Source organism: Thrips palmi, unplaced genomic scaffold (assembly GCF_012932325.1).
Source record: "Thrips palmi isolate BJ-2018 unplaced genomic scaffold, TpBJ-2018v1 HiC_scaffold_19, whole genome shotgun sequence".
NCBI lineage: Eukaryota > Metazoa > Arthropoda > Insecta > Thysanoptera > Thripidae > Thrips > Thrips palmi.
In genome coordinates this window covers 195,225-216,510 of record NW_023144628.1, presented here as the reverse complement: position 1 = coordinate 216,510, position 21,286 = coordinate 195,225, and the positions used below count along the sequence as shown (strand labels likewise).

The window sequence follows — 21,286 nt, the reverse complement described above, 5'->3', positions numbered from 1 at the left end:
TTTGCTAATTTGAGGAAACGTAAGAACAAAATGATTGTGTGTGAAGTTTGGCAGCGGGCCCCGAGCAGACGAAAATAACCCTACTTGACGTACGAATTGTCAAGCAATTATTCGATCGAGGCAACAGTATTTTTTGTAAATGTGGTATTGTCAAGACCGGCGATAACATACTTCGTCATATTTCAAATAAATAACTTAGTGAACAAGCCTGACTTTTGTCACAGCCATGGTCACAAATACCATAAACAACACCCCGATCACGGGACAGCTTCCTAGCCCCTCCGCATGGTGGCGTCGTGTCGTCCCCTGCGAGTGTAGGCACAAAGCAGGCTCGTACCGACCCTCTGAATGGATGAAACCAGGAAAGTTATTATACATAGCCTTCGGGGCTATGCATCATCCTCTCCTGATGAAATTAAATTCGGTAAATTCACGCGTGTTTTGGAAACGTGGGTCAACAATGCTTCCCCCGTGTAATGCGGAAAAATAAGTTTTCTGAAAGGGGAAGTCCCTTCTTTCGACTGGGGACCCGTTTGTTGTTTTAATTTCCCTCACGTAATTATGCCCAGAGTTTGATTAATGTGAAAAACCAAACAGTCCCTGCTGAGGCGTCATATTTAGGAAAAAAGTCTCAACTGCTACATTATGTTTTCTTTTCAACAGTTTCCCAGCCTTATTGCGGACTCTACTTTTGTTCTTTTTCGCAAATTTCTTCCTTTCGTTCCTCCTCCCCAAATCAGTGAAAAATATATCGTCTGTCTGTGGGGACCGATTAATGTTTTATGTTTTCTTCGCATTTTCAATGGCCCACGCTTGTCTTTTGCATCTATGAAAGAGTCTGTTTTGTTTTTACTTAAGTAGACTTGCTTTCACGAGCTGCGTGGTGTCAAGATTTTAAGAAATGGCGGAATACAATGATAGTTCCACAAAACAAGGTACGTCTTCAGCAACTTCACTAATCAAAATACCCGTTTGAATGGCCGTTTCTCTGCATCTTTCCATCATTACAATGAACTCAATAACAAAACCAAAATCTTATTTTGGTTTCATTTATGAGGTGCCTTTTGAATGTACATTTTCTTCTCTGTAAATGTCCGCTCTCCAGCTTCTCTGCTCTGTAACACTTTTATCTAATGTATTTGATGAATTTATCTAAATATCACAATTCTGCATTGCTTGAATTTTATCTTATGAGATTTTTTTTGTATCTTGTCTTTGAATTTGGCTTTACATTGTGCTTTTTGTATTTGCCTAACCCCTTCCTTATCCTGGGACTCATATCAAGATAATTTTATTCTGCTACTCCAGCCTCAGCGGTGAATCATAGCCACCTGTTTTATCTCTTAATTGTTTAGCTTCCGAGCGAAGGAGACAGTTGAAAATGAATTTTCAACCATCACCGGGTAGTTTTTCGTTTCCAACGAGTGCGTCAGGAAACTCGAACACAGATGCTTTCAAGCACCTGAGGTAAATCACTAATCAAGAAGCTTTCTTACATTTTATTCATTTTGATCTTTACAAAAAATACAACATATTTTATTATAATCTTCTTTTGCTAGTATGAGACCAACAATCCCAAGCTCAAGACATGGAGGTGATAACACTACGATGAACTCAAGCCCCAGTAGGGCTAGAACCACTGTGCCTGTTGTGAGACCTCTTAATCAGGAGGCATCCAGGTAAATTGATTTTTGAGCCTAATGCAGCATTTAGTTTATTGTGTTCATAGATTGTTTTATCATACACTTTCAAAATTCTATTTTTGCATAGGTTGCGTGGATTGAATATGCAATCATCAGGAAAGCTTCAAATTTCTCCAGACACTGTAAGTTTTTTGTTGTTTCTATTTTTTAAAAAAAATATTCCACTTTATTAAGTTTGCGAAGCAGCGCAATGCCTCCTTGTTGGATGACTCATATCAAGATTATGTTATCTTTTTCCAAATTGCATGGGTCCAAGCTTATCTTACTGCTTGTTACTCTTCATTCAATATGTTTTTAGGTGTATGATTTCACTTCAGAAGATCTTCAGGACATGGGAGAAATTGGTCGAGGTGCCTTTGGAACTGTAAATAAGATGGAGCATCGGAAAAGTAGAACTGTCATGGCTGTAAAGGTACGTATCCTTACAAAATTTTCCTCCTTGGGCAGTTTTTACACTTTTGAAGCCCTGTTTATTTATTTGTTTATTTGTTTCAATCTATTTTTTTTTTTTTTTCAAAAATAGAGGATCCGCTCAACTGTTGATGAGAAAGAGCAGAAGCAGCTCTTGATGGACCTGGATGTGGTGATGAAGTCCAATGAGTGTCCTTGCATTGTACAATTTTATGGAGCGCTCTTTAAGGAAGTAAGTCTAACTTTTTTACCTTCTGAAATTGCAAATAAGTCATGATTGTAATTTTCTCTTAATACTGTTGCAGGGCGATTGTTGGATTTGTATGGAACTCATGGATTCTTCTCTAGATAAATTTTATAAATTCATCTATGAAAATCAAAGGAAAAGGATACCAGAGAGCATTTTGGGGAAAATAACGGTTGCAGTAAGTGTTTTAAGTGAACTCTCAACAACCTTCAACTACCTTGCCACTTTTGCATAATAAACAAAAATTTTTCCCCATCTAGACTGTTCAAGCTCTAAACTATTTAAAGGAACAGTTGAAAATAATTCACAGAGATGTGAAGCCTTCTAACATACTTCTTGATAAAAGAGGAAATATTAAATTGTGCGACTTTGGCATCTCCGGCCAGCTCGTTGATTCAATTGCACGTACTCGAGATGCGGGCTGTCGTCCATACATGGCTGTAAGACCTCTTTCAATTAGTTCTCAAAATGATGTATCATTGATTTGTTTGTTTTTTATTTTCATTTATCTTATTGAATAATCACCTAACTTCATAAAATTTCAGCCTGAAAGAATTGACCCGCAAAGAGCACGTGGATATGATGTTCGCTCTGATGTCTGGTCATTGGGTATTACTTTAATGGAGGTGGCCACAGGCCATTTTCCATATCCAAAATGGAATTCTGTCTTTGAACAGCTATACCAAGTTGTGCAGGGTGATGCACCACAGTTAGAACCTTACCATAACGGCAATCACTTCACAGAGGAGTTTGTTACCTTTGTTAATACATGGTAAGTTTAGTGATGTGATTCTGAACGTATCTTATCAAAGCGCAAACACATCTAAGAAATATTTCTTATTTACAGTCTCATCAAAGAAGAAACCCAAAGGCCTAAGTACAATAGGCTCTTGGAACATGATTTTATTAAACGTAGCGAGACTGAAAAGGTTGATGTTGCAGCTTATGTTTGCTCAGTTTTGGATGACATGGCTAATAATGGTATTGCTGCTTTCACCACAGACCAGCCATGATTTTAATATTAATTTCTTCAGACCTACCCGTCCAAATTGCTTGATTCAATTAATGTCGAAAGCCATTAAATTATCTTAGCATTTTGCAGAACATCAAGATGTGGTTGCTTGTTGTTTGCATTTCAGGCTCAGGTAACCCTTTGTTGCATGGTTACATTTGTAAACCGTCCCTTTTAAAACTATTCTATATTTGCATTTATAGTGTTGTCTGCTAAAATGATTCCCTCAGAACAGAAATAGAAATTAGTTTCACCAGAATCTGAGTTGTAGTCAAAATCGCTGATAATTTCTGTCTAATCAATTTATTGCCAACATCATAAACTCAAGAGGTATTCAAGTTGAAATTAGATTTTAGCTTTGAAGATTACCTGTGGTCACAATATGCATTAGCATTTAATGAATTTTGTTTTTAGGTAGGTAGTTCAATTAGTTCATTGTTATTGCTGAGACCCCATGTGTCGTACTGTTAAAAAGTTAATTTAGTTCCTGAGAGCGATTGTACTGTATTAAGCTCTTTTCACATTTTGCATTAGGGGAGCTAATTTTTTTTATGTAGTCTATCAATCACTCAAACATTGAGATTAAAGCTTTCACTTTCCAGCTTTACTTGTCACAACTACATAAGAGTAATGAGCTTACTCGGCCATTTAGACTGTTTAATTTATGAAAGCTTTGGCAAGGCTGTGAAACTTTACAGCAACAAGCAAGATGTTACTGTAAATGCAATTTTAAGTGCAGAAATGAAAATAGTTTGCACCAATTGCACTAATACATATTATTATGTTTATGTGTTTTAAGTTTTCAGTCCTAATATGTGCCGTACAATCAATGACATGAAATATTAAGAAAATTGTAGAGGACTTGTTCAAGAAATGTCTGTTGTCTTGTGACGCTGAGAACAAGTTCACAGCTTTGCTTTGTTTGTTGAATGCCATAGTATATCAGTAATTTTTCTGGTGTGTTTTGCTGGACTGTGAAGATTTTTCATATAGGTATTAGTTTTTTACTTCATAAAGCAATGTATGTAAGCAGTAATTGTAATCAGCCATTTTTCGAAGGGAAGTTTTCCAACTTGTCAACTGGTTCCCTTTTGCTCCGGAAACCCTGCCGGGTAACAATACTTATTTTTATCTGTGATGCACTTTTAAAAGGAAGAGAAAAAAGAAAGAAGATAGAATCTGATACAATATGTTCTCATTACCTATATAGAGGTGTAGCTCAGGGAAATGTTGTGAATTTCTGATTATTATTCAGAGAAACAAAATATCCCAGCACCATAATGCTGAAATTTGCTCTGATGCTCCAAAATTTGTAAATGCTTTATTTTATATTGTTTGTAATGTTGTTTCTCCTATTCATCTGCACTTTGAGCATGAACTGAATATATAGGAGCAGATGGACGATTTAGTAATCAAAACTTGTAGTAGCTATTGTTAAGTGTTTTGAAGAAAGCTGCTTCATTTTAATTTTATTTAGATGAAATATTTTCCTTTCTCCATTTCTTTGTTTAAGATTTAGTAGGTATTTTTTATTATATTGATATAGTAAGCTTTTGCATTTTCCAAGAGACTGGTTTGCAAGCCTTTTTGCTACAAGCAATTTTAATCATTGCATTTTATTACCTATATTCAATCAAAGTTTTTCTTGTTAAAATGTTGTAGATCAAGCACACCGTTTTGCAAACTTGACAATAAAGAGGGTTTGATTGTTATGCATACACTTTATAATGCACTCAATGCTAATCTTTTCCAATTCATAGTGTACACATAACTTACTGTACAAAATCTAGGCTGCAGTCTTTGTTTTATTTTTGCCACTTAAGGAACCACATAGTGATCATTGTATGTAAGAAATATAGGATGTATTTATTTAGATCTGTAGGTCTACAAAGATAGGAATTAAAAGTGTGTTAAGGAAGGCCATAGCTGTTCACAGGAACATTTTTAATACATTGTAAGACCCTGTGGCAATTCCAATGAAAGAAATTACGTGTACAAAGTTTGACTATTTGGACTGAATAAAGTTTAACCTTGTTCTGGTTTTATGTTCTTGTTCTCAATTGCTGCAGAGCTGTGAAGAACAGACCTGAATTGTGATTAGTTCACCTTAGTGCTGACAATCTAATGGGCTCACCCTTTCCTGGTCAGTGCTAATTTTACCATTCTATCAAAATAACATGAAATACTGTCAAGAAATAAGCCACTAGTTTCAGTTTAGATTCATCCTGTCAAGACGAAATATGAGGGAAAATTGCAGCTGGCGCCAAACAGCGATAGTCAACTGACCTCTCACATCCTCAGCTCATGTACATTGTGACTGAACATTTTCCAGTAACTCCAAACACTAGTTTGATCTAGAGTCTGGAGTTACTGACAAGTCGATTTTGTACCCTACAAGTCTTTTCTTCACCGGAGGCGCGCAAGCTTGCGGCCAGAACCGATTAAGCCCGTTTACACCGAATATAGTATTAGTATAAGAGGAGGTCTAACATTTGGGTAATGGAATAAGCTACAATTCCGGTGCAAAAATGTTTGAACCGAACATTATTTCCTCTTTGTTCATTGCATAACAAATAATTAAACAGAACAAATGTATCACAACAGTTAGTAACGAATTTTTTTTTTCTCCCAAATAAAATACATGTACACAGTATCACATTAACACTTACAAATATACATACACAGAAAAAAAATGTACAAATACAAATACGGGTCAACTGAACAAATAATTAAGTGCAACATTAGCACACTTTATACATTACTAAGTCTATTTCTTAAGACGATTAGAATCTGATCGTGTACTGAGATTCAAACTGTTTGAACTTCAAAAACTTGGTCTTCTCTTATTAAAACAAAGTACATTCATGAATGTTTATTAACACAATAAGCCAAAGTATAGCTAAGAGCAAATACCAAAGAGAACGTCAGACGGATAAAAAAAAATTAAATGCAAAACAACAGCAGAAAGTAACAATTTATAAGCCTGCAGATAACATAGTAAAGTAGAGGACACAGCCATTATGAGAGTTTAGAGTAGCTAGGAGGTGAAAACTTTTTGCGGAGGAATTTCAAAATATACAATGGAAGACAGCTCACAAGGGTGATGAGAAGAACCTTCCACAAGAAGTCTGTAGTCTTAATAAAGTCAGCATCTGAAAATGAAAAATAAACCAAGAAATTAAAATGAATGAAATCAATATGAAGAATGACACTAAACTTATTATTTATAGTGTTATTACCAAAGTAGTCCTTGAAAATCACTAAAGTAAGAATGTATAAGCCAAGTGACAGGAGTTCTGCCAGTGCCATCAATATATGCCATCTCCTAATGGTGAGGGCAACCATGATTAGCTCAGTGAGAATCAGAGCTGTGAAACTGATGGCTACAATATGTATGAACTCATCTTCAAACAAAACTAATGCACCATACATTATTACACCACCTGAGCAGAAGAGAAGAAATTGATTAGCTGTCAATTATGATTGAAGAATATTGTCATTGCAAAAAACAGCTACAAACCTTGATAAATGCTAATAAGCACCCACATATAAAATGTTTTGAATGAAAGTGACCTCCCTTTACTTAGTTCTTTGTAAAGTTCTGGGTACTTCAAAGCTATTTCTCCCGAGACATCCTTATCAAGGACAAGTGAAAACACAGGGAACATTGTGTAGAGTGTCGCATACCTGCACACAAAGAAGGTGGTGAATACAAAGAATCAATCAGTCTTACAGGTTCCAAAAAACTCAAGATTACCTACCCGACCATCAAGAAACCTTGATAAAGAGCCACAGATGAAAAGTAGAAGACAGCAGAGAAAATGGCTTGCATAGTTGAGATGATGAGGCCACGATGAATCACAAATTGAGACAATGATGCAGAGCGTTTGTAACTTCTTCTGCCATGCACAAGTAAAAGGCGTGCCACATGACTGAATTGGGTTATTGAGAAATCTGCAGCAAGTGAAGCTTGTTTTCCTTCTCTCCCCGCGATGCCAATCCCTAGAAACAGTTTTCATAATTCAGGATTTGTTGAATAATTTAACTGAATGTGGAAGCAAAATTTAATGCAGCAACTAACAAACCTGCATCAGCAGCCTGAATCATGCTAACATCATTGCCACCATCGCCTACTGCTGCTGCTCTTTTTCCAGTGTGCTGTTGAATTAACGAGACAACAGTTGCTTTTTGTGTTGGAGAACACCTACAGCAGACAACTGCTGGGCAACCACACGCTAATTCCAAAAACTCATCTTGATAATACTGTAGGCATAGCTATAGGGGAGAAAAATTAATTATTACATGATAGAACAGATCATAAGCAAAAGACAGAGTATAAAGGACTAGTCTAACCTCCAAAGCATCACCACTGATGACGAGAGCACAGTCTTGTCTTCTCCCAAAATGATTTAATTCTTGGTGCACTTCTGTTCTAGTGCTCACAGGTTTAAAAATGTGTAATGATTGAGTTCTTGACACAAGTCTTGAAGATTTTGCAATGCAAGTTGCAGTTTCTAGTTTATCACCAGTCAACATCCAAATCTAAATACAAATGACAACAAATTAAAACTTTTCCAAACTATTGTAGTTGGAAACCAATTTTGACCTTGAACACACTTAAGAGCATCATACCTTTATGCCACCATTACGAAGAGTTTCTAGCGTATTGCGAACGTTGTCTTGTAACCTGTCTTCAACACCTGTAACACAGAGAAGTTCCAAGCCTTGCTCCAAGCTTTCAATGGCTGCTGCTACTCGTGTAACTCTGTCAGAAATTGACATTCTTGCAGCATTGTAACGTGTCTGAAAAGTTTATTGTTTAAGTTAATAACATAGAGAATGAAATTTACAAAAGAAACTTAAAAATCAGCAATTCATTTTTACCTCGAAGTCGATGTACTGCTCCTCGGTCAAAACTTTCTTGGCAACAACAAGTGTTCGTAAACCTTCCCTAGCCATATTCCCACACTCCTCTTCCAGCCAGTCATTGTACTGAACAATAGATGCCATCACAACATCAGCACCTTTCAAGTAAAACACAAGTTGACCAGTCTTTTCCTCCTGCAAGTCACACATTAAACAGTCAATTAAGTAAATTTCACAAATGCAATAACACCTGTAAAGCTGATACGTACCCGAACAATTATTCCCATTCGCTTTGATTCAGAGGTAAATGGAAATACTTGAAGAATAGTGTAGTCTAGAAGGTCACCAGTGGGAGTGCGAAGTGTCATTGAAACAAGGTCCCTTTTCACCAAAGCCAGTCCAACCTCCTCAGTCCACTTCACAAGAGCCACCTATCAAATATAATCAGTTGTTAACAGTGATCCAGAATATAAGTAATGCCAGAAAGCTCCCCTGAAAATGTATCTACCTCATCAGGACTGGCAGCTTGATAAACAACACTCTTCGTCTGCTGCTCTTGTAAGTAATGTTGATCTGCTTCAGTTTGAGACTCCATTGAACCACCTCCAGGACTTCCAGGTGTCTCAGTAGTGCTGAAACAGTAAATATAAGATATGATTGTTGTGAAGTCCACAGAACATTGATTGAAAGCCCAAAATGGATTGTCATATTACCTGGAAGAATCTTCAACAGGTGTGACATTATGGCACAAAGCAACTGCTCGAACAGCCTCTAGGACCCTAGTTACTTCCGATCGACGAACTTTCATTGGGGCAGGAGTAGAGCCAGACCCAGCAACAATGGGTTTGCTAGGGTGATCAGTTGAACCACTCTGAGACTGCTGAGCAAAGGCTACCTTTAAGTGTGATAGTACAGCTCCAAAGCTTTCAGATCCAAAAGACACGGTGCCAAGATGCAATTTCTTGAAAACCATTTCATTTTGAGTGAGTGTGCCAGTCTTATCACTTAAAAGATAGGAAATGCGGCCCAATTCTTCTGGGATAGTTGTAGAGCGTACAACAGTGCCAGCAATTTCTTTGTCTTTTTGAATTGACCAAGAATAGAATGCCTTCCCCATGTCAAGATTGACTCGTAAACTAATCGGAATAATGTACGAAAACAAGAGGACAAAGCGGAACATGTAGCGGTACCAAGGGCCACTCCAGCCTTTCAGGATCATCATGACCAATGCCAAGCCGACAACAGCGCCAAATAAAACCTACACATAAAATAATAATAATGTTATTAGTACTGTTGAACTATTATTTCAACCTGTTTCTGTCTGAATTCCACTTACTTTAGTGAGTTGGTTGATCTCCATATCTAGAAGGCCTACTTTTGAGCGTGGCTGAGAGTTGTTCATAACACTCCTGGTCTCACAACCAGTGTAGACAACAACACCAAGAGCTGTACCACTGGCCACAACACAGTTTGCCCACAGAGTATTTTCCACATCCAAACTTTCCGAGCTACCATGTCCATCACTCTGCAAGACAAAATAGATCCATAAGTTCAAACTTATTGATAAAGTAATGCACTAAAGTTTTACTAAACATAAGGGAAAAAAATAATAATATGGTTCAATTGTAATGATTACCTACCCTACTAAAAGTTCCTGCAAAACTATGAATATCTCTTTTGGGGTTCTCAACAAAAAGAGAGGCACAAATATCAAAGATCTGATAGTCATTGTCCAATTTTTGGGTATCAGGAACAGCAAGACGTAATTTCCAATCTGTTTCGCCATCTAGTTGGTCTGTTCGTACAAAACAGGCTCCTGATTTCTCTGTAGTGCGAATAAGCACTAAATCTGCTGGTACTCTTTGATCCTTTTCAACTACTACCTGAAAAAATCATAACACAGTTCAGCTCAAATGCATTTAGTTCACAAAATCCTTTCCAAGAAAAGCAATCTGCTTGTTAATTACTCACCACATCACCCACACGAAGTTTAGAAGATGGAACCAATTCTGGAGTTTCTTTACCATGAACTAGTCGTCTATACTTCTGACCGTTGACTTCCTTATCTCTTTGATGTCGTCGAAAATCATCAATTGCTTCCCGGCAAATAGTGACAGTCAACACAAACCCCTGAAAAAACAAAAAAATTAGAATAAAAATAAAAATTCATCTTAGAACACTGTTTCCAATAGAAGCAAGTAAATCATACCAAAGGTCCCCAGTATGTGTACAGGTACCCGATACGGATGTCAGGAATGAATTGACTTGTTGCCATGACCAAAAAGTACAGATTGAGGAAAAATTTGAATTGCTGGAACAAAACCTGAAACAAAACAAAACAATAGTTAAGACCCATTTCTGACCGTAATTTACAACACTTGGGCATGGTCAAATAGCTTATTCGCTGTACCATAGGTAAGAAGGTGAGCACATTGTACTTCTGGTTGCGAATAACGTTGGCAGGGAACTTCTCTCGGCTCGGGTGTCCCACTGTGATGGTACGGGACTTGAGTTCCCTTGGCCTGCAACACCTTCCCCAGACCCAAAGGCAGCACCTGAAATGAACAAAGAGATCAGGTCAGAGGACAAGCATGACAGTTACTTGAAAAGCTTGGCTAAACTGTTTTTATCCATAAATAACGTTAGGTTCCCATTTTGAAACACTTGAGCACAAAAACAAAATTGGAGAACCCGATGAAAATTATAAGAGCAATACACTTGTAGAAGGAGGTTGCCATAGAGCAACTACTTAACAGCCATGAAACTAACCCACACAAATGTGATCAGACAAAACGGGTCAAAATATGAAAGACCCAGCGCAAAAACACGGTTCCCAGAAAAACAAAACGAGAGTAGAATAACAAAATCAATACGCCTTTCGTGTCGTCTGTCGTCTACAAAGCCTAACCTGGAGAAGACATTGCGTCGAGTTTTCCCGATCAGGGGAACATCCTCCTTGGTGGCCTGCGACGCCGAACCCCCCTCGCTTGGACTGTGGTGGGGGGTTATCATTTCTAGTCAGAATCCCTCCATAACACGGCAATTAACGCGAAATTCGCCCGAGGATGACAGCTCGCCACTTTCAAGAAACCAACACGGCGGAATCTGAATCGATTCTTTCCTGGTTGCGGCGCACGCGTTGTGCGCATCAAGGTTGGAGAGAGGCGCGAGCGCATGCGCCAGACAGCGCGCCAACGTTCAAACGTGAGCCAATCGCGGCAAGGGACAGAGACAGAGGCGGCAAAGGGAATTCGCCCATCGCCCAGCCACGTCGCGGTCGCGGTCGCGGGCAACGAGGCGAGTAGAGGGTGGCCCGATGCCAGCAGAGTGCTTCCAAAGAGTTGTCTCTCTCGCACCCCTTCGGCACGCCCCATGAGTGCGACAAGGACAGAGCGACTCTTTGGCGCAACGAGGAAAGGGCGGCGCCCTGAGCGAGGCAGGACGGCAAGGCAGGACGCCGCGGTGACGCATCGTGTTGACACGAGTAACGCAAACAGACAGAGAGGGACAGCGACAGAAAGAGAAAGCGACAATCCACTGCACTGCCACTGCGGCGCTGCAGCCCGCACCAACCTTCGCCAAACACCGTGCCGGGACCATGCGGGGGCGCTGCGCCCGCGCCGCTTGCGCCGCTTGCTGACCAGCTTGACGCTCTCCGAGAACAGCGCTTGGCTGCCCTGGCCCTCCCGGTCCTCGCGCCGGCCGAGCTCGCCGGACTCGACGTCCACCTCCACCTCGAGCCGGTGCATCGCCAAACTCATCAACTACACCCGATGCGCCATGCGGCTAGGTGTCCGAGAGTCTGAAAGGATGACGCCAAAGGCGCCGAGGACGGCGACATACACGCCCAGCTTGGCTTATCTGGCCTGGCCGCCGTCCGAATAATTGAGATAAGGGGCCGGAGGAGGAGGGGGGGAGGAGGTGAGTCATTTGCCCCACCCCTTTCCCTTCGGGCCTTCGGCGCATTTGATGGAAGGCGAGCGTCGCTGGCGCGCTCCAAAACACGCGGCCAGGCAACTGAATAAAGGAGGACTGGCCCTGCCTGCCTGCCTGCCTGCGCCTTCCTGCCGGCGGGGCAACGCGGGCCGACAAATGTCAAGGTCTCCGAGTCTGTACACACTCACACACACTCACCCCATGCAACGCCCCCCCCCCCGTATTTTTTCCTGCTGACCACAGCACCTGCATGAGTCAGGCACAGGCGAGCCGCCCCGCCACGCCCCGCCACCCGTTCAGCCATTCCCTTTAGCGCCTTCGGCCGTCTTGGAGTACGCACCCCGCAGGCTGTCTCCGCCTTGACGTTTTGGCGGTGCCTGCGGTGCAGCCAGAGTGCCTCCCCGCGCCACCAGGCGCCACGACGCCAGTGGACGCCACCAAGGCCGCCGGCATTTAGGACAGGCGAGGCGTATCGAGAGCCAGCCGCCGGGAACGGCCAGAAAAACGGTCCGTTTTTACTGGGACTGTACCGCGTCTCCTCCAGTGCCCCTGCAAAGGACAAGCTTCCCCCTTCCTCCTCCCTTGGCCCCCTCTCACCCCGCCCGTCGTCGCCGTGCTCGCCATGCTCGCCTGCCATGCACCCCGTGCAGTGCGGCCGCCCCCACCACGCGGCCGGCCCCGCCGGTCGCCACATCAATTCCACCATGGTCACGGCCACTCGGCCACGGCCTAGACAACGACGCCCTGTGCGCCACGCCGCGCCACGCGAGGGCCGGCCACGCCCGTCGTGCCAATCACGGTCGTGCCCACGCCGCCACGCCGCGTCGCATGCCCGCCAGCACGCCCCTCGGAGGCGCCCGGACGCACACGTGCACGCACGTGCACGCGGACACGAGTGCGCTCCGTCTTCGTCCCGTCGCTCTCTCTCTCTCTCTCTCTCACACACACACACACACACACACACACACCCTTACGGCATGCCCGATGACCGCAGCGTGGCGGCGCGGCGGCGCCCGAAGGCCGGGCCGGCCGGGCCGGCGTCGTCAGAAGACAAACAGTGCAAACAGTGCACTCGCACCCACGCGGCACGCGGGCACGCCCCGCGAGTGCGACAGAGACAGCGACGAAGCGACGGGTGGGTGCGGAGAGACCGGCAACAAGAACCGAACCGAACCGAACCGGGCAGAACGCACGGAACGCACGGCCGCCACCAACAATGCCACGCTGCTCCACTTGTGGCGGGAAAACAGCGACCGCCGCGACGGCGCGCCGATCCGAGAAAGCCGTGAGAGGCGAGGGCGGCGAGGGCGGCGAGGGCGGCGAGGGCCACTGGAGGCTGATGCCGAAGAGTCGCCTTGTCGTTCTGTCTTCGTCGCACGCAATCGAGGAGCGTCCCGCGAAGGTGCGAGAGAGGCAGAGCGACTCGTCAGAGTCACTCAGCAGGGGCCGCTGGGGCTGGGGCCACGTGCGTGTCCACTGCGAGGCGGCGAGGCACAGCGTTGACGTGGGTGTCAGAGATTGGGGCCCATCCCTGGGCGTCTTCTTCCTGCACGCCAAGCTCCGGACGGACGGACGGACAGCCATGCAGATAACAAAAGAGCTCGTTTATTGAGGTGCGCAGGACGAAAAGCTGGCCATGCCGCCTGCGAATCCCGGGGTAGGCAGACCCGCAGCACAGCCGTGTGTTGCGGGCTAGAGTCCTGGCGCTCGCAGGCGCTCTCGGCGGGCATGGCGACGGCGATGCGGGCGGCGCCCCGCTTGCTCCGCTCCCCGTCGGCAAGGTGCGATACCTTCTTCATCTTGAGGGCGGCTCACAGCCACAGCCCGCCAAGCCGGTGCCGTGCCGGTGCCGTGCCGGTGCTAGCCGCCCACGCTTCGGTGCGTCACGCACAGGCGGCGCCCAAAGCAGCGATTCGATTGGCCGCGGACAAGAGGCCCCAAGGCGGGCCCAACGGCCCAAGCAAAGGCCCCTGGTCCAGGCCGGGCGGTACAGACCGCGCTCCGCCGCCGCGCCACGCCGCCGCGGCCTCTAGGCCGAAAGGCACGTCCAAAACCGGCAGAACGGGGCGGGTTTGGTGGGGCCTGCTTCGCCTGCTACGCGCTACGCGCTACGCGGTGACCTCCTGGCGGTCCGGCAGTGTGGCAGGCAAAGCAGGCAAAGCAGGCCCTTATCGCGCGCTCCAGAAGGAAAGGAGCTCGCCGATGCCGGAGCGAGGAGGCCGCCGTCGTTGCTGACACTGCGAGGCGAGCTGTCCACCACGAACCACGTGACCGGCGACGGCGAGGCGGTACCGGCATGCCGCGTCCACAGGGTCCACAGCCCCAATACCTAGAGCCGCTCTGGATCCGCTCGAACCTGGACGGGGCCGCCTTGGCGGAAACACACACCACACAAAGGAAGCCACTTTGGTGGTTACGTACGCCGAGTTGCAGTCCTGGTGGCGGCTGCACATATGGGCGACGCGGCGACAGTGTGTCGACGGGGTGCTCCAGTCGCCCCCCTGCCACACTTGACGACCTGGCGACGACGCCGACGCGTGTGTATCACAGCCGCTCCATGCGGCACTGCACTGCACTGACGATGCACTGTCACTGCACTGTACCGACGACGCACTGCACTGGCACTCCACTGTACTGGCGTTGCACTGGTGGACTGCAGCCGACGTCCAGAGCACTGTCAAGCCCGGGCCGGCCCTGGCCACTGGACGGCCGGATGACGGACACCGCTGACACGGGGCTGACACTCCTGTCAGCCGCTGCGCTCATCGACACACTGCCGGCGGCCCGAGCCGAGGGGCGGCCCCTGGCGGCCCCGCTGCGCGGGCTGCGCGCCTCACGCGGCGTGGCGGCGTGGCTCGGCTCGGCGCTCTACTCGGCGAGGCCGGTGTGCGCGCGGCGCGGTCTGCGCGGTCGGCGCGGTGAAGGTGCTCCAAAGGCAGCCGGTTGTTGCTGCGGCCGCTCAAAAGCCGGCACTGCACTGGCTGGGCTGCGATCGCGGCGGTGCCCGGCAAGGTGCCCGGCGATGCCGCTGCCCCGGCTGGGCGGTGCTGGGCGGCAGGCTCATTCCGAGAGTCGTTCCGTCGCTCTGTCTCCCTCGCACCTGTACGGAACGCCCCATGAGAGGGAGAGAGACAGTCCGCAGGCTAGGCTGGCCTGGCTGCGCGCTTCCGACCGCGTCGCCGCGCCGCCGCGCCTCGTGTCTTCGCGACTTGTAGCGGCCTAGCCGGTGGGGCCGAGGGGGCCGAGGTGGGGCAGCAGGCAGCACACAGCCTAGAGCGGCTAGAGCAGGCTAGCGTCCCGGCCAGAGCAGAGGCGCCTTTCGCCCATCGCTGCGCTAGTCTCGTCAGCCTGCATTCAATTCACCTGCAATCGCTGCCAGAGCCTGGAACTCCAGTGGGGCAGTGATGACCTCGGGCTGCGCAGCGGTTCCACACATCGCCGTCGTCTCTTGTCTCCCTTGCACCCAAAGGGAATGCCCATGAGTGCGACAGAGATAGAGCGACCACTCTGCCGGTCCAGCGTGTCCAACGTGCATTCATCGGGTCGCGCTGCGTTTGGCAGTCGCCTGCCTGTTGCCTAGCCCTTCCCTCCCCCTCCCCCGCGAGGATATATAGTCGTGTACGCCCGCACGGCTGCACGGCCTGACGGCTTCCTGCCTGCAGGGCCCGCAGGCGTGGCAGAGTAGCCGCGGTCACGAACGCGGACTACATTTTATGCGCGAGTCAGGAGTCGGCACCAAAACACAGTGTCGTGGCCCCGTGCGGCACGGCGCCGTGCGTCCTTGGCTTCGAAAATATATCGGCCCTCGCGTTGGCACCCGACTGGAATCGAACCCGCGACCTGGCGGCGCCATGATTGGAGCCTAACCATCCCATCGGCGGGTCATCAGCCCGGCCTAGACATCCAGCGGCGCCAGGATAGCAGGATAGGCCCGCCACCCAGTGGCGCCAGCGCGGCCGTGAACCCTGGGAGAGGGTGACGTCACCGTCAACGCGGTCACCACGGTCACCGCGCGGCGACAGGAAGATGCAGACCACACCAGAGACGCCAGTCCAGTGCAGGCACGCCAAGGCACGCGCCGAACTGCATGAGGTTACGCAGTCGCCTGCCGCCTCTGTCTCTCTCGCCCCCCTCCGGGACGACCCATGAGTGGGACAGAGACATCCTTCGGGATCGGGCGGCATCTCGCACTGTCAGCCCAAATCAGCACGCCCAGACACGGCACCTGCCGAGCGTCGCGGCGTCGCGGCAAGCTGCTCGGCCACGCCAGCGTCTAGGCCAAGGCCGTGGCCGCCGGGTCGGCTTGGCGTCCAGCGCGTCCAGCGCGGCGGGCATTCCACTGCATTCCATCTCCATCGCACTGCGGCCGTGCGGCGGAAGAGGAAGACGACTTGACTTCCACCGGCCCCATTTCGACCCGCGCCGCAGGCCCGCAGGCCCGCAGGTGCGTGTGGGCGTCTAGCCGTGGCGTGGCGTGGCGGGGCGCGGTGGGGCCGCTAGTTCTCCGGATTTCGCTCGTCGGGAAGGGGAGCGGAGAGCGGAGTGCGGCGGGGGAACCCTGCCTGCAGACTGATTCCGAGAGTCGTTTTCGTCGCTCTGTCTCTCTCGCACCTATACGGGATGTCCCATGAGTGCGAGGGAGACAGAGCGACGTAAACGACTCTCGGAATCAGTCTGCTGGCGACTGTCTTCTCTTCTCTGCCCTCACCGCGTGAGAGAGACAGAGAGGGGGCAGACGTGTTCCGATTGCACCCACGCTCGCGGCGGCGCGGCTCGGCGCGGCCACGTCTGGAATCGCAGCCAGCAAGACTGCCTAGACTGCCCGCCTGGCGCGCCTCGCGACCGCTCCGCCGCTCACTGCCACTCCGGGGACCGCGACTCCGCGACCAAGTCCGCGACCGCGCCGATGCTGCGGTTGGTGGGCAGCCGCGGTGGCGGTGGCGTCGCTCGGGTGCGACCCATGCATGAGCGTTTCGTTTGACGGCGCGAGCAGGCGCGAGCAGGCGCGAGCAGGCGCGAGCAGGCGCGAGCCACCCCGGCGGCGGTGGCCCCGCTTTTGCAAGCAATCACTTCCAGAGCGGTGTGCCTGGGACTTCCCCGTTCCGCGCTGCGCCAGCCACGCCGTGTGCGTGAGCCTCAGCCTAGCGACCCAGTGCTTCGGCCCAGGCCCCCCAGGCCCACGGCGTGGCCGTACGTGATACGCGGAAAGGAGAAGAGAGGCAAGGCCCGCAACGGCAACGGCCGGCCAGATTCGGAGCGGGAGCGCTCGGCGACCCGTGGCCTTTCTCTGGTATGGCGATGCGATACGCACTGAACCGGCCGGCACTGGGCCTGGCTGGGCCCGGCCAGCCAGGGGTGCGACAAAGAGAGAGAAAGACCATCGAGGCGCGATATTTGATCAGCTGCTGCACACTGCTCCCGCACGCGCCGCCAGCCGAGCTATTCCGATGGGTCGTTTCGATTCTCTGTCTCTGTCGCACTCGTGCCGGGCCGGGCGGGCACCGTAGGGGTGCGAGAGAGAGAGAGAGAGAGAGAGAGAGAGAGAGAGAGAGAGAGAGAGAGAGAGAGAGAGAGAGAGAGAGAGAGAGAGAGAGAGAGAGAGAGAGAGAGAGAGAGAGAGAGAGAGAGAGAGAGAGAGAGAGAGAGAGAGAGAGAGAGAGAGAGAGAGAGAGAGAGAGAGGCTGTGCGCGCGACAAGGCGTCTGACCTTCCCTTCCCCTCATCTCCGTGCCCCCGAGCCGCTCTGCCCCGCCTTCCCCGGGGGTTCCCCTCTCACTCACTGATTCACACTCTCATACACTTCCGCTCGAATCGATCTCACTCATGCCAATTAATCATCCACAGCTCGCCTTGAGTGACTGGGTGGGACTGCTGGGCTTCTGCATCTGCAGAGGACAGGCTCACCCAAACAGCTTGAGGAATAGGGAGGGATCCATGAAGCTCACCGCTGGCAGCAAATGTCTCCAATTCGGTCTTGTCAGTGAGGCAGGTTTGTATCCTTACCCACAAAATGATCTCTTCAGGCATCCAAACATGTGCCATCGTTGACGCCTTCCCCAGCGTTTGTATCGGATGCCATCCAGATCCGTATCAGAGGGCTGTAAGAGGTATTCCCTTTCGTCGACTTCAAAATCACGCTCATCGTGATTTAATCTGAGAGGAAGCTCTTCCATACTCGTACTACAGGTGTCGGCTGAAAAAGAAACGATCACAAAAGATTGATAGAGAATCACAGATGTAATTGCATGTGTAATTCTACGATCTGAACCATTATATAATCTACCTATTGATAACTGTATTAAGGAACTATGACAAAAAATATGCATCAAGTAAATGTTAACACACTCCAAACCAAGATTTTGAAACCTAACATGGCAGCAAAATAAATGTAAATAAAAATAAAATGAAAGCGCTCCAGAAAACTAACAGGCCAGAACGAGGAAACAACACAAAGTAATCATGGTTAGGAATTCCATTTAAAAGGATTAGAAAGACTGAAACAAATGTATCAGAACAATATGAGACTCATAAACAATATAACAAGGAGATGGGTATCATGCAACAGTCATGAATTAGTAATCAATCTCAAAAAGTATTTAACTTGTCATGTTACAAAAGAAAAGAATCCAGTACCTGTTCTTCGAAACATGTTAAAACAAGTGCGGAAACATGTATAGACACTGTCTGCTAGACTGCCCCAGGAACCCGACTTTATCTTGAGATAACTGCAGCAATTTCATATCTTCGGCATAACCACAAACACTTCTGCTTGTTGCCATTCCCCCTCACAATATAAAATTTTCATAAGTCGCCAAAATTTCAGAAGAAAAATTCTAAGCCAATTTTTTTTCTGTTCTTAAGCTACGTTGTTTTTTTACAGCTTTCTGTTCTGAAATAGTTTTCTTCATAATAATTTTTTTGTCCTCATTTGAAAACATTACATATTGGCCAGACTGTTGTCGTCTTCACTGTTATCTGTCATGGCGACACGGACGTAAACAAAACTTCTGTCATATTCTAATTTCTTCCGTTTAGCGCAGTATTTCTGCGTACAACCCCAGTCTCACATTTCCCAAATGGCGATGGTTTCATAAGCAACCATCAGGTAAACATTATATTGCCCATAGTTCAAAGGTGTTCACATAGGGTGGCTTTTTCGACTGTACGTGGGGGTTTGTTTTTGTTTCACCCGTCCCCAAAGAAATACCCTTCTGCTGGCCACTAGCTTGCAGTATTTATTAATGTCTCATCTATGAAATCGATTTACTCTCTACTTTTGTAATTTTCTTGGGCAGCCGACTCGACTGTCCGAGGCATGGCTGTGGCAGACAAGGAGGATATTGATTTTACTGAGTTAGAGAAAGAATTGGAAGCTGCAATTGACCAAGATTCAAGGTACTGGCTTCAAAATGATGCCAAAATTCGGGCTGTAAATCAGCGCGTCGCAACGTATGATGAGTTCAGGTCAGCATGTATTCCCATTGTTCATAACTTTTCCGTGGAACTAGTTGCAGTATTGTCTCTCACATTAACACATTTCATCCATTATTGCAGAGACATTGTGAAAGCAGCGCATCTGAAGCCTCTGAAAAAGAAGGACATTGTGGGTAGTAGTGATAGTTCCTCCTCCCGCAGTGGCTTTGTTTGGAATTCCATAGCAAGTGGTAAAAAGAAGGCCCCGAGTGACCGTCAAGAGAAACACGACATGGAGAATGACGTGTATCCTGTATGTTGCTTCAACAATTCATCGTTAAGTGCTGTATACCATAAGAAAACTGCTATTAAAACATTATTGTCATTATTCTGAACAGAGGTCAGCTTCGCATCAAGTAGATCTCCAGAGAGCACTATCCTCAACTTCTGAGTTCATGCAAATGTGGAGAAGCCTTGATGATAGTGAAAGGCGTTATGCTGTTCTCCAGCATATAGGAACTGGAGCCTTAGGCCGCCTTTTCTCAACAACAGAAATTCCTGTTGGCCTTCTCGGTGAGATCCTTGAAGCAGCTCTTCATTTCCGAGCTTCTACAAATGAAATCTGCTTCATTGTGAAAATGCTAGAAACACTCACAAAGGCCAAGAGGTTTGTACATATATTTTCATATTTGATAAGGAATATGTTTCTTTCTTGACAAACTTGTCCGCTGGTATATAATATACTGATAGTTTCATTTTATTCATCTTCCTAGGTTTTGTCTCACGCTAGAGTTCCTGAGCTCCGGAGAGAAGGCTACATGTAAACAGCTCTTGAGCAAGCTCAACAGCAGCCTTCAAGGTCAACAACAAGACCTGGCCGAGCGGGGAGTGACTGAGTGGACTTTACGGCAACTCCACAATGCATACAGAGTATGATCATATGAGCTGTAAATTAATTGGGAAATCGAAGATTTTAAGTGTTAATGTGTGACGAATAATACCTTTGATTGTATATAATGTGTACTTAAGCATTTATGAAACTATTCATAGTAACTGCACCTAGTCTTTCCTCTGTCCTTGCAGGTTTAAAAATGTTGGCAGAGTTATTTAGTAATAAATTATTCAATGTATTAAAACTTACCACTTGGAGAGGCAAATCTGATAATCTCTTCAGTTTTTCATTGTGTCAATAGGCTCTCTAAAGGTCCTCCAATTTGGTTTAGACTTACCTTTGAAGTGCCAGAAGACATAGTTTTCATGCCTTATAACCAACCATCCTGTTATCATTAAAAATTGAGGGGAGTGAAATTCGGTTATATGCACTGCTAGTTACTAGTTTGTCTGTATTAGCTGTTTTGGTGTTTAGAATTTACTCATCACAAGTTCTCTATGCATTGTTGGAAGATATAATCAAGATTTAATTGAATGTGTCATCCAACTTTTTGTAACAATTTTGTCACTATCGTATTGTAATTGTCCCTAGATGCCAAGCATGATACGGTGTAAAATCACTGGTAAGGTACTGCTGGAAATGTCTGCCTACGCACATCTTTTTATCAATGTGGCTGTTAACTACTTACATTCTGATCAAGTGATATGTATGTTTATTGGTGGTGAAATTATGCAATACAAAGTTGCTATATAATGAAATGTGATTGTTCTATGCATCATGTCCTCGTTCACGAAAAGCGACTGGACT

The 21,286-nt window shown here is 47.1% G+C and overlaps 3 protein-coding genes across 4 annotated transcripts; 2 read left to right on the top strand and 1 right to left on the bottom strand.

Annotated features, from left to right (window-relative positions):
* The first annotated feature begins 421 nt into the window (after window positions 1-421).
* On the top strand, window positions 422-5,418 carry LOC117645953 (dual specificity mitogen-activated protein kinase kinase 4). The gene is made up of 10 exons (XM_034386527.1): window positions 422-935; window positions 1,356-1,467; window positions 1,560-1,679; window positions 1,771-1,825; window positions 2,002-2,115; window positions 2,227-2,346; window positions 2,420-2,539; window positions 2,622-2,801; window positions 2,907-3,133; window positions 3,209-5,418. Exons 1-10 carry the CDS (start codon window positions 902-904, stop codon window positions 3,372-3,374), a joined length of 1,248 nt encoding a protein of 415 aa, XP_034242418.1. The 5' UTR covers window positions 422-901; the 3' UTR covers window positions 3,375-5,418.
* A 480-nt stretch (window positions 5,419-5,898) lies between these two features.
* Window positions 5,899-18,963, bottom strand: LOC117645950 (probable phospholipid-transporting ATPase IIA). The gene is made up of 18 exons (XM_034386523.1): window positions 18,808-18,963; window positions 18,178-18,367; window positions 10,650-10,794; window positions 10,449-10,562; window positions 10,211-10,369; window positions 9,880-10,122; window positions 9,576-9,764; window positions 8,953-9,497; window positions 8,748-8,871; window positions 8,509-8,670; window positions 8,258-8,434; window positions 8,006-8,176; window positions 7,727-7,915; window positions 7,459-7,648; window positions 7,135-7,375; window positions 6,894-7,060; window positions 6,613-6,816; window positions 5,899-6,525 (listed from the first exon to the last, which is right to left on the bottom strand). The coding sequence occupies exons 1-18, from the start codon at window positions 18,821-18,823 to the stop codon at window positions 6,392-6,394; spliced, it is 3,360 nt and encodes a 1,119-aa protein (XP_034242414.1). The 5' UTR covers window positions 18,824-18,963; the 3' UTR covers window positions 5,899-6,391.
* On the top strand, window positions 17,970-21,237 carry LOC117645955 (coiled-coil domain-containing protein 103-like). Of its 2 annotated transcripts, none has more exons than XM_034386530.1 (5): window positions 17,970-18,163; window positions 19,470-19,638; window positions 19,729-19,900; window positions 19,986-20,254; window positions 20,361-21,237. In XM_034386530.1, the coding sequence occupies exons 1-5, from the start codon at window positions 17,998-18,000 to the stop codon at window positions 20,521-20,523; spliced, it is 939 nt and encodes a 312-aa protein (XP_034242421.1). In that variant the 5' UTR covers window positions 17,970-17,997; the 3' UTR covers window positions 20,524-21,237. The 2 variants fall into 2 exon arrangements, with proteins under 2 accessions (XP_034242421.1, XP_034242422.1); XM_034386531.1 differs by lacking the exon at window positions 17,970-18,163 and adding an exon at window positions 19,124-19,279.
* Window positions 21,238-21,286: the final 49 nt, after the last annotated feature.